The sequence below is a fragment of the Gigantopelta aegis genome, chromosome 2, assembly GCF_016097555.1.
Source record: "Gigantopelta aegis isolate Gae_Host chromosome 2, Gae_host_genome, whole genome shotgun sequence".
Lineage (NCBI taxonomy): Eukaryota > Metazoa > Mollusca > Gastropoda > Neomphalida > Peltospiridae > Gigantopelta > Gigantopelta aegis.
The window spans coordinates 30,247,521-30,261,779 of NC_054700.1; the positions used below are offsets into that span (position 1 = coordinate 30,247,521).

The window sequence follows — 14,259 nt, forward strand, 5'->3', positions numbered from 1 at the left end:
GATCCCCGTCGGTGGGCCCAGCTAGTGCATCACGACTGGTATGTCAAAGGCAGTGGTATATGCGCTATCCTGTTTGTGAGATGGTGCATATAAAAGATTGAGAAGAACAACAGTACATCAACTGTGACATTTTTATTTTATTAGTTTTACTGTCCATATGATGTTGTTACATTTCATTCTACATGACGATGGATTTGATTGGACAGCGAGAGACACTAACAGGGTGTCATCAACACCAAGGGCATGACAGATGATTATGTTATTACACAAGTATCATATTTGATTGCATTAACAAACAAACAAAAAGTTCACATTTGGCATCACCTTGTATGAAAAACACAAAGTAAAAAAGAAAGAAAGAAAAATGAGAGAAAAAATAATGTTCTATGATATTCAAATTAAATGAGAACAGATTTACCACTCAAAATTTGCAATTCATTCATCACTGTCCACAAGCACTTTCAATTAAAACATAAAATGTACAAAATAAGTACAGATTTTCTTACAACCATTAAAAATGTATAAAATACTTGCACAGCAGACAGTTGCTATAGTAATACACAAAATGTTAACAAAAGCAGATGACAACTCCAGAAATAAAGTTAGATGACTAATTACAAATAATTTTTTTTTTTTTTTTTTTTTTCATATAATGTATTCTAACATCTACAATTTTATTGTACTATCGAAATAAAGATGTATGCTTTACTCATCCAGTTTACGTTTTTCCCCCATTATGTAATTTTTCTACACTGGTTTTTAATTGTTGTTTTGAAAATGCAAATGCAGTGTTTACCATATTGGCTCCAATCACTGGACAGTAGCGAATAGTTAAGAAGTACATGTCCATTGTATTAAAGATGAAGATGAGATGTTTCCCGTTTAAACTACTAACCAGAACAGGTTTTTGGCATTAAATCTATCCTTTTTGTCCAGCATCTCTACATGTAGTTCAGAAATACCCATTCACATACTAGAAAATAAAATATTTAGTTTTTATGGATGTGTCAAATTAAGTAGTGCACCTATATTTTAATTAAGATGAATACAAGGCCAGATTTTTCTTCCTTTAATTGAAAAAGTGATACCTAATCATTAATCAAACTAGTTCGAAATCTAAAGAATCCTTTATACTGTTTGAGTAATGCTATAGGAAATATTAAAAAACGTTCATTACAGTACAAATGTATGAACATAAAATGGATGATAATTTAAGCAGTCTGGTAGAACAAGGCAAGAACTAAGTGAAATCTGAAAAACAAGTAAGGTGGTTTAATTTAATTATGATGAAAATGAAATGAATATAATAACTGTAATTCATTAAAATTGTGTTTGTGTACGTAACTGATCAATCAGCACCTTACATCATACCAAAAAAAGGTTTACGAAAGCAAGGTGTCTCATCTTTAAAATCAGTATGACACAAATAGAAACGCTACGATATCAAAATTACCCAGCACTGTCATGTGCAGTCAGCCCAGGGTCCCGTTCCACAAAGCGATCTTAGCTCTAAGATCACCTTAAGTGCATAAGGTAACATTGTATTTAAGGTGATCTTAGGGCTAAGATCGCTTCGCGGAATGGGACCCTGAACAATAAAGACTGACTTAAAAATACATTTTAAAAACCCTGTCATCAACACATTAGCTGAAACCAGTCAGAACCTGTGCCCACGAAAGGCATGCTTAATAAATGATATAATAAAAATGTTTGTTAATTCATTATTTCAAATAAGGGGCCATTCAACAATTATATAATGTAAAATTTGGCATTTTTATACCCCTGTCTTGTAACACTAAGACCCCCCCCCCCCCCCACCTCCCCTCTAAAATTATATAACAGTAATTAATGATACTCCACCCATCACATTTCGCTGTCATCATGATGTAATATGACCCATATTATTGAATCTTCTGTTTGTATTGGTCTTTGTTTAGTTAGGTAATAAAGAAAACATTGTAATCTTACTTTATACCTGTAATTAAAAAAGGAGACAATTGTTTTGAAAACATGCCAACCAACCCTTCGCTCCCACATAATATATCTCATGATACCCTCCTCACTCTTCCCATAACATATCTAATAATACCCTCCTCACTCTCCCCATAACATATCTCATGATACCCTCCTCACCCCCCTATAATATATCTCATAATACCCTCCTCACTCCCCCCCATAACATATCTCATGATACATTCCTCACTCCCATAACATATCTCATAATACCTCCTCATACCTTCCTCCCCCCCCCCATAACATATCTCATACCTTCCTCACTCCCCCCATAACATATCTCATAATACCCTCCTTACTCCCCCCATAACATCTCATACCTTCCTCACCCCCCCATAACATCTCATAATACCCTCCTCACCCCCCATAACATCTCATAATACCCTCCTCACCCCCCCCATAACATATCTCATAATACCCTCCTCACCCCCCATAACATCTCATAATACCCTCCTCACCACCCCCCATAACATCTCATACCTTCCTCACTCCCCCCCATAACATATCTCATGATACCCTCCTCACTCCCCCCCATAACATATCTCATGATACCCTCCTCACCCCTCTATAACATATCTCATAATACCCTCCTCACCCCCAACCCCACCCCCATAACATATCTCGTAATACCCTCCTGGCTCCCGAGAGCATTATGTAATTGTTGAACATCCCCTAAGTAGTTAGATGGTCACATGACAAAGACTGTACTGTCATACTTAAGTAGAGCCAACTTACATACATGCACACAGAAAGTTACTTAAATCAACAGAACACTTTCTAGAGACATCCACACCTTTGAACAAAATCCCATATCATCAGTATATTAGAATTCTTTAATGACTTTATTTTATGCCCACTAACATATATATATATTTTTTATTTTTTTCAAGCTGATGTATAAAATCTTACCCATAGCAGCTGTCGTTTAAAATAGTAAATGATACCAAAGTCTAAATTCCTTAATTATTTCAAGTGAGTTCAACATGAGATGAAATATTTAGTTACAACTAGCACAGTACAAGCACGTCACGTGACACTCAAACCTGTGTACAGAAAACCATCGCCATCTTGGGCCGATAAGAGAAATTAAACTGCTTCTCTGACCCGTTAATCATTTTCAAATACTGTTTTGTGGCCATTTATATATTTGTTCTAAATTTGCACTGTTAGCATCAGAAGGTGATTTCCATGATAGGATTAATATGTCCATCTAACTTCAGGGCCCCGTTTCACAAAACGATCTTAGCCCTAAGATCGCTTCATGGAACGGGGCCCTGGATGGTGAAAAGTGTTCCAGTGTAGCAAAGTCTGCCTGTATATTAAATTCATATTAATGGGAGACAACTACGTTTTACAATGGTATGTTTTAAAGCTTTAATGGTTAATGGAACCGTCCTCGGTGGTGTCGTGGTTAAGCCATCGGACATAAGGCTGGTAGGTACAGGGTTCGCAGCCCAGTACCGGCTCCCACCCAGTGCAAGTTTTAACAACTCAATGGGCAGGTGTACGACCACTACACCCTCTCCCCAACTGTCTGAGACATACAACCCAGATAGCCGAGATGTGTGCCCAGGACAGCGTGCTTAAACCTTAATTGGATATAAGCACTGGAATGACTTCAAATGAAATGAAAGGTTAATGGAGCTAACAACCAAAATTAATGAGAGCTAATAACCATTATTAAAGTTAGGAGAGCTGACTGCTATATTACAAGCATTAGAATTATTGAGAGCAAATTGTTATAGTACAGCTGATTAAATCAAATCGGAAGTCTTTGATTGAAAAAAAAAATCTTTCTAAACAATCATTCCATTGCATAGATAAAACCACAGGCATCACACAGAAAAACAAGAGATACTTTGAAACGAAAATTCCATAGATAAAACATGATAGCACTCAATACATATCAACAAAGATTTCTTATAATTAGACATATACATACTTAAGACATTCTTAATTAATTATGTGTATTGTTAATCAGGCCTGAACCCAAAATGTCTTCGGACAGGACAGAACAAAATAGACATCTGTAAAGAGAAATGTGCTATGCAAAAGTTCTCGTTATTAAGAAAATCTACAAAAAAGGTGGACATAGAAGTTATTCTGTTTTCAAACTTTACCGCCTGTGCTTCTAAAACTTTACAGTTTAGACTTAAATCTTGAATGACATCACACACAGGTGTTTTTTTGTACGCATTGTCATGATGTTATAAAGAGGTTATTAGAGACAAGTCTCGACTCAAAGCTTTATAAGCCCGGACCTGGCCTTGGAATAAGGATAGTGAGACACTTCAAAGATAACAAAGGGCCAGTTAGTTCTTTAGATGATTAAGTAAAATACTAAGCAAATCTGAATGTACATGTACCATATAATGAATGTACACATACATGTATCTCAATATATTGATGAATTGAAAAAAATCAGCAAAACTGATTTAGGAATAAACTGGACAGAACATTACATGTATGTATAGACAACAGATAGAATATAGCTTTAGTGGTAACTCAATTACATAAACTTTGTCTGAGACAGCATAGCACAAGTGAAGACAGGCCCCGGGGATGATTAAAACTCCGGTAGATGGACAAAACACTCAGTGCCAGTCTGACAAGACGGTCTAAAATGTGGGCCCATAACACAAGAGTTTTACTTGCTAAAACGTGTACACATGGTCTCCGTTCAGGTGAATCACACGGGCCACCCACGTGACTCGCTGATTGTGATTCATGTCATCCGCATATTGGTCCACCCTTTAGTGGTAACTGAAAACTAGGCCCCGTTCCACGAAGCGATCTTAGAACTACTATCACCCACGTGACTCGCTGATTGTGATTCATGTCATCGGCATATTGGTCCACCTTTTAGTGGTAACTGAAAACTAGGCCCCGTTCCACGAAGCGATCTTAGCACTACTATCACCCACGTAACTCGCTGATTGTGATTCATGTCATCGGCATTTTGGTCCACCTTTTTGTGGTAACTGAAAACTAGGCTACAAGACTGGGCCCCGTTTCACGAAGCGATCTTAGCACTACTATCGCCATAAGAAAGGAAAGAAATGTTTTATTTAATGACACACTCAACACATTGTATTCACAGTTATATGGCATCGTACATATGGTTAAGGACCACACAGATATTGAGATCTGGAAAACCTGCGGTTGCCACGTCATGGGCTACTCTTTTCGATTAGCAGCAAGAGATCTTTTATATGCACCATCCCATAGACAGGATAGCACATGTACGAGTCGTGGTGCACTGGCTGGAGTGAGAAATAGCCCAAAAGGCCCACCAATGGGGATCGATTCCAGACTGACCATGTATCAAGTGAACACTTTACCACTGGGTTATGTCCCACCCCTACTATCGCTAAAAATGCCTACCATCATGACCTTAACTTTTTTCTACGATCGTCAGCCCATTCTATGACGTGGCGTAGCTTAATTATTATCGTAAATTATGGTGAAAATTTACAATTGGTATGAGGCAGTTGTAAGCCACTAACATAGATGTCAAATGGCAGAAGATGATTTGATAATTTTCAAAAAAGGATATTAACTTTTTGTGTAAAAATGGTTCTAATATATACTAAATACCTTTTATGAAACTCGGCATTCAATGAAAAACAGACTAGGCCAAATAACTCTCATGTCTTATGCATTCAGCAATCATCACTCATATCAGCAAATAAACTGACAAAGTTACTTCATGGATGTCCGATATCAATCAATACATCCAAGATGTTCCAAAAAGTTGATAACCAATTTATTATTTAACTAATTCGCACTTCTTCTCAAAGAAGATTTTAAACATTAAAGGGGCACTTACGTCTACCGTACGATTGCTTTGTGGAACGGCTGTAAAGTTTATGGTGTCAGTTGTAAAACTCACCTCAAGTCATTACAATTAACCTTAGCTATGATTCTTTCGTGAAACGGGGCCCTGGTCAATATTCTGGTGCACTAGTAATTTTTTTAAAGGTTGATCTCCCCCGAGTGTGGCATTGAACACTCATTCTGTATGAGCATATTGTAATGATAGACAACAACTTGTGATTTGTTGTACTTTAAAATGGAAAGGTGCAACTGTAATTGAAAGAGGGAAACTGAAATAAGGTACAATTAAACTACAATGGTATTATAATTTGGAGCAAGATACATTTAACGAGTACGTGACTGCTCCAAACTGAAATGAGTACACTAAAACAAAGTACAGTTCTAAAAAGGACAGGACACAGTTTAAACAAACAGTTCTGAATTGGAATAGTACAATTAAATTCAAATATACCTGATGTATAACCTAAAAAAGGGCATTAAACGGATCTGAATGCTGCAAACCCGGTAGACACCTTTAGCTCGACTAATTAGGTGGGTCAAGTAACTATAATTAGGTAGGTCAAGAAACTATAATTAGGTGGGTCAAGTAACTATAATTAGGTAGGTCAAGAAACTATAATTAGGTGGGTCAAGTAACTATAATTAAGTGGGTCAAGTTATCAAAAGGTAGGTCAAGTAACTCAAACGTCAGGGCCATAGCTAGGATTTTTTGTTGGGGGGGGGGGGGGGGGGGCACTGAGTAGTTAACAGTCTAAAACTCCTTAAACGGTTAAGAGAATTTTCTTTAAGTTTGTATATTTTCCTGATTTGTACCCCTTGCCCCCCCCCCCCCTCCCAACTGCTAGCTACGACCCTGAAGGTAGGTTAAGTAACTAGGGTTATGGGTTACAGCATATGTATACTGGCTCCTGTTTTTGTAGGGGGGGGGCAGGTTAGTTTTGCCCAAATTAAACAAAAATACCTGAATCTGAAGAAAAAAAATCATTTAATCATATTAGCATTACTACCAAACAGCTATATGGGATTGCAAACGAATCTCTACGCATTTTTGCATGTATTACAACTAATTTTGAGAGTAGAATTATGGGAATACATGGTAAAAGGTCTCAGGTTAGCACATTTTACCCAAATATCTCTATAATTTTTGCCCGAATTTAAAGTTTTGCTCCAGCACTGGGGGAGGGGGGCCAGTTGCCCTCCCTGCCCCCATCTCATATGCTTATGGGTTACAGGAACATACATGGTACATGCAAGCATTTTAAATACATATTTTATACATTTAACACTGAAAACAATTCTGTTAGAATTTCATTTGAATATAATTAATTTGCAAAATGTTAATTAATTAAACTCAGGCATACATTATTTTATTGAAATATTTTTTTACAGAGATCTACCTTAACTTTAGTGGTATATGTAAACATGTATATAAAGTGGAACATCACTGATACGTTAAAACGTATCTGTGTATATATACCGTGTACCTTGTTATTAATAACTGGGTCCCAAGATACATTTGTTAAGTAAGGAATACATGTAATTGAAAGTATGAATAACTTCTGATTGTTGTTAAATAAATATCATGTAATTAATATATACATACATACATACATCATAATTAACTGCATATATAAACATTTAAATGTAATTCATACACATACACGTACATATTTAAAATTGGTTTGTTTATCATTATTATGAAAGGGCACTAACCATCTAATATTGGTACAACTTAAAGCATTTGACTACACATTAAAATACAACGAACCCATAAATAAAGCTGTTTGAATGATCCTGGTCGACTATATAAACATAAGAAAAAGGTCCACTCGCTACACGGACGCCCACAGTGTATGTTACATGTGCAATACTGAGTATATACAACGTGAAATAACACTCGTCTGTCACTCGGCTCAGGTTTGCGGCACTTCAAGACATCGTAGAAGAATCATACACATTGAGTTAATATCAAAAAGCATACAAAATCATAATACACATTCGCATGTTTGAAAACTGTCGCAGAAGTTGTTATTCCGATCTTCTGCGGATGGCACAAAAGAAAATTATTCCACATATGAAATATTAAACAATCGGAAACGTTTTTTTGATGTACTTGCTACATTTGGCATGCATTTCCTATCAGATGAATTGTCCACAAACTGAAACGTAATTCAGACTGATCTGCAGTATTTAGCAAATTAATTCATTTTATTTTCAATCTGTTGAAAATTAATTCAGTAAAATTAATCATATAATTGAGAGAAAAAACCTTATCAATAACTTTATTTCAATTAAATATTTTCTTCCTGTGTTTAAATAATAAACAGTAGATTCATTCATTAAAATCTAATTTTTTTATATTTAAAATGATAAAATAACAAAAAGGGATACATTTCCTTGTTAGAAATATCAAAATCCTTGTTAGTAACTTTTTTTCTTTCTCATCTTTTTTTTGAGGTGTGGATAATTTCTCATCATAATTTAAACTGAAATCACTTTTCACATTTTCTATTTATTGTGGATAATTTCTCATCATATCTAAACTGAAGTATCTCTACAGCTTACAATGAGTCAGATGTTTTACATTTTAATTTTGTTTCCTTTAAACCTTTTAAAAATGAAATGAAATAAGGGAGACAACCCAAAATACATCATTAAATAAGGATCTGAAGAATTATTTCCAGTTTGAAAAGACAACTTGTTGATCATAGCCATAAGTCAACCGGAAACATTGGAGTTACCCAAGAGATGTTTCTTACATCACTTTATCATGTGACTGACTGTCTTTCTAAACGGATATGGACCTTTATTATATCAGCCATTGTAGTGCTTACTGTCTAATCTTTCAGACCAGGGGCCTCATTCACAAAGGTCTCTTAGGCTCTGCTAGACAACAAAGCATCCTCTTTGTAAGTCTTTTAGCATTGCAATGCGAGATCGCAAAGTTGAGAGAGTTTAGTGAATTAGGCCCCAGTAAAAGACACTAAATATGGTCTGAAGATGTTACCGGATCCATGGACTAGCAATAGTTCATGGATTATAATAATGGTCCTTGGATAAGATAGTAAGAAACTTTGGCTTAAGACTTCACAGGAACCCGCTGATGACCATATTTGAGAATTAAATGATCACGGTTCATCAGCATTGTGAATATTTCCTAAAGCCTCATCAAAGAGTTAAGCAATGACCTCGTAGTTATTTCAACACCTGCAATCAGCCTTGAATTACTTTATAGACCTGGAGACAATTTCACAAAACATCGTAAATTTACATCTGCGACTAGCAGTTAAACCGGTTATAGGTTTACGTGTGTTTGGAATCTATTTCACGCAGAAAATGAGATCAGTACGGAAGATGGAGCATTTTATTGACAAAAGAAAATGAAATATGTGTAATTTAAACTAAATTTGATTTATTGTTAATAGTAATAAGAACTGTGGTTTTGTCATAGATTTACGTTTACGTGCAAAACTAGGCTTACGATGTTTTGTGAAATTGGGCCCTGCTTGTGTTTATCATACAGATAATGCATGCATACAAACAGTATTAGTGTCTCTAGTGGACCATCCGGAAAAATAACTGGGTTGGCTGCAACCTAATCCATCATGTTTGTAGTGCTTCAGTTGGTACATGCATGGACTTAATTTTATAGTTATTACTTTTTATATTATAAAAACAGAAACCAAAGAGAAAGAATTGTTGGAGTACATCACAAAAGTATTGGTCTAAGAATTATTTTATATATTACACTGAAAAAAAGAAGAAATATTTTTAATTAGCAGTTAATCAATTGAATTTATTTTTTAAGAATTAGCTTCCTGGCTTTGTCAAGCCATTAGTTAGTTAATCAAAAAAAAATCAATCTTTTTTTATGATTGGTTGGTTACAGCAAAGACGTTTATTTTTAAAGATAATCCCATTGGCTGTGTCAAGCTTATGGCTGGTTATTCAAGTTTGTGTCTTGGGTCGAAAAGCTTATTGCTGGTTATTCAAGTTTGTGTCTTGGGTCGAATAAATTTATTTCTAAAGATAAGCCCATTGGCTGTGTCAAGCTTGCGGCTGGTTATTCAAGTTTGTGTTCTGCGTGTTCGAGTCCTCTGACTCGGTGTCCGCGTACTCCCCCTGAACGTCGGGCACCACCCCATTGTACCGACCCTTCGACAAGTCTGGGTGGTAGATGTTCTTCACCTTCCAGCACAGTTTGCTCTGTTCGCGAGCTTGCATAACACCGAAGACGACGGTGAAGAGCAGGATGCCACCGATGCACAGAATGATGGCCCACGCCAAGTGTTTGATGACCTCGGGGTCGAGGAAGTCCCAGATCATCTTCTTCGTGCAGAAGCCAGTGGCGTCGGTCTTCTGCTCGTACCCACTGTTACACTGGAAGCAGTCTTCGGCAAGCGGGCCCTTGCACGTGAGGCACGATACGTGGCACTGGCGACACACTCCCTGAGTGTGGAGCAGATGCTTCGACGAGTTGCGCTGGGTCGGGGATGCCAGGTGCACCGCTTCAACCACCCCGTAGTAATGCTCTGGACAGCGGCCCACACACTTGTCGGCCATCTTGAAAAATCCTGGTTTACATTCTGAAATAAAATTAACAAATTGACAGTGAAAAATATTACTTTTGTTTGGCAGTCTTAAAAGAATTAATGGACAAGTATTTATTTTGAGAAAATGGACCTCAGTTGAATTCTGAAATAAAATGTTTGTTCGTTTTGTTTAAAGACACCACTAGAGCACATTGATTTATTAATCATCGGCTATTGGATGTCAAACATTTTGGTAATTTTGACATATAGTCTGAGAGAGGAAACCCGCTACATTTTTCCATTCTTTTATATGCACCATCCCACAGACAGGATAGCACATGCCATGGCCTTTGATATACCAGTCGTGGTGCATTGGCTGGAACGAGAAATAGCCCAATGGATCCACCGAAGGAGATTGTGAAATAAAATCAAAGTGAAAACAGTCACAAAGTCTGACTCTCATTAGTTCAGACTTGATGTAAACTTCATAGCCATTGGTCTAGTCATTATCTAAACCTGATAGCCATTGGTTCAGATATTACAAAAAAGCCTGACTACCATTGCATAGTTTAAATTATGTTTTGATTACAAAGAAAGCTTTCAAAATTCTAGCTTAATCTATAAAGAAGAATTTTGAATTTGAATTTTGTATCAATCTCTAGATATACATATATGAATACAGTTTTAATTCAGACCATCAAAAAATATAACATTATCTCTTGGTGGTTATGCACCTATATGTACATGCACACACACACACACACACACACACACGCACGAATGCATGCGAGCAAGCAACACACACACACACACACACACACACACACACTAAAGTGCAAGCACACACACACACACAAACTTTTTTTTTTTTTACCAAAACCTCATGAAAAAATATATATCAGGAAATATAAAATGCACAATGCAACAAACATTTCATAAACAAAGTATAAACAATGCAAACTAACAAAAACAATGTTAATAAACTAATAGAGAAACCAACAACTTGTTTTAAAATTTGTCTACATTTTAAAAACAATTTTAAGTTATCTCAGATGAACCAACGCTATGAAGTTGTTTTGTTTTCAACTACTGTACATGAACATGATTTTAACACAAAATTCTAATTCATTTCAACACAAAATTTTATGGGCTTATATATAATCAAGAAAACAGCATTAACATGCCACAAATTCAGGGGAAGCATTCAAATCCTTACATATTTCCATACCATATAATAGGAGTGTGTGCAGTGGAATGTGTTTAAGATCACCCCCACCCACTCCTACCTGTTCAAAGTGCATTGTATTTTTTAAAATACATTTTCTAGAGTAGCATGAGACTCGACTTTCCCTAAACACTTTGTCCACCGTTACACAATTTCCTACACACACTCCTGTATAAATATGACCAATATTCGCTTTCTTAAGCAAAATGCATGTTCCTATAAACTTGGTAATGTAACATATATAAGTGCATGCTAAAAGGAATGCAAAAGTAAATAACAATAACTACATGTATGCCAAATTTAACATTTTTGAACATCGGTTATTGCTTTGTGTTTCCAGAACATTTGAAACAGCAATGATGGCTTACAGAACATTTAGGGGCATTGGAAGCGGTACAGCAATGGCTATACTATTTTTGGGGCCAAGAACGTTTTTTTTTCTCTTCCTATGGCACTCGCATACCGGTAGTATAGATCTCATCATATACATTGCTTTCATGGCCGTACCAACTTTTAATTGCTCCTGACGCTCCTGACATTAAAACACCTACAATGAGGAGCAACAGCTGTATTCATCATGGAACTATACTTGTTTAATTGGCCTGCACTGTAATTATTATTTTTGGTGGTAAATCACTTGAAACATGATGTTAGTGACATGCCTTTTTTAATGCTGCGTTCTTTCTGAAATGAATATATAAACACAAACAAAAATGAAAATACAAGTTTAACGACTTAGAATGGGTATAATTTTGTTGTGTTTCATTATTTGTAGACTTTTCTCCATATACAAAGACGAGAAAGGTTTGGCAGTTTAATACTACTGTATTGTACATTAAAATATACAAGTTACATTCAAGGACATTTAAGTTACACATTTCAGGTTTATAGAAAATCTCCTGTTACTTATACTGACAAATGATGCCTCAATTAAATCCAGTGCCCGATTTCATTTAGAAAGTCACAAGATGTATTTTATTAATGAATGAATGAATGTTTAACGACAACCCAGCACGAAAAATACATCGGCTATTGGGTGTCAAACTATGATAAATGCTTATTTTATTAACGTCCACAAATGGTGAAAGACAACAGTTATCCACCCATAGCCATATTTAACACTGAACTGGATTATACACACAATTACTGGCAGGAGAAAATAGCAGGAAATGAAAGGAATGTTTGCTTAGTGATGACCTGACACATATTGGGCCGAATTTACAAAGCTTTTTTATGTCTTACACGTGTGTAACTACATACATTTACAAAGCTTTTTTATTTCTTATACGTGTTACTACACACATTTACAAAGCTTTTTTATTTCTTATACGTGTGTAACTACATACATTTACAAAGCTTTTTTATGTCTTACACGTGTGTAACTACATACATTTACAAAGCTTTTTTATGTCTTACACGTGTGTAACTACATACATTTACAAAGCTTTTTTATGTCTTATACGTGTGTAACTACATACATTTACATTGCTTTTAAAACACCCATGTTTAAAAAAAAAACAGGCTTCGTAAATTCAGCCCACTTAGTATAGACATATATGTCTAGCTTATGGTGACACTTGTGTTAGAAAAGAAACCCACTACCCCAAACCTACATTAGACTAATCTACGACCAAGACACATTATTGAGCACATGGTAACTGGAACATAGTAGTGAGTTTTGAAACCTACATTTGTTAGTTGTGTGTGTAAAACTGTGTGTGTAGACATTTAAACAAACTTGCCTTTCTTTTCCTTTCCATTAAAGGCATATTGTCACAGACCACTGACCTATTACATGGCTTAACAAAGTATTACTTTAAAATATATATATTTGATTTGTCCCTAAATGTACTTTATTCAACCATCTACGTAACCACCATACTCTACTTATTAATGATATTTTGTAAATATAATGGAATTATGGCAATGGTCCATAATTCAAAAACTAACATTGCTGAGAGGGTTGACATGGATTTCACTCCATCATGGTGTAGTTAAAGTGATGCAATAGCTAGAATTGGTCTGTAAAAATTAATGTAATTTTGCTTTATTATTCATTTTTAGAGAAATAAGGTCCTTAAATCTGTGACAGTATGCCTTTAAAATTTAAGCTCTGGTATGTACATGGATGTACATTAGACTAATCTACGACCAAGACACATTATTAAGCACATGGTAACTAGAATCATTAATGGTGACAGTTTTGAACTTGAACTTGAACTTGAACATTTTAAACAAATTCTCCATTCTTTTTCTTTCCTTTAAAATTTAAGCTCTGGTATGTACATGTTAATCCAAGACTGTGAAATTGTCATGGAAACTAAACAAATTGGTTCCTCTGCATCCCGTATCTAAACTCACTATACTGATTGTCATCAATAATTAAGCAGTGAAAAGAAATATAATTATATATATAACTAGCGGATCCGGGTCTTGTTTGTCGTGACGGTGGGGTGGAGGGTGGGGGTGGGATACAATCTAGCCTGCAACTTTATAACTACAAACATTTTATAATCTGACTTTAGGATATTTTGATGGATGAACCTGTAGCATGAAAATATGACCGACAGTCACATTTCCCTACATGGTACTAGTTAAACAAATCACTGTGTACGTACAAGCTGTGTTACACCTAAACCATTTTTGGCAGTA

General features: G+C 35.7%; 1 protein-coding gene across 1 annotated transcript in view; it reads right to left on the reverse strand.

The window, feature by feature from the left end:
- Positions 1–5,879: 5,879 nt before the first annotated feature.
- LOC121383612 (furin-like protease kpc-1) overlaps positions 5,880–14,259 on the reverse strand; it is a 187,387-nt gene continuing 179,007 nt past the window's right edge. Inside the window, exon 14 of the mRNA XM_041513706.1 lies at positions 5,880–10,436. Coding sequence (XP_041369640.1) covers positions 9,898–10,436 — 539 coding nt within the window. The 3' untranslated portion in view covers positions 5,880–9,897. The remainder of the gene's footprint in view (positions 10,437–14,259) is intronic.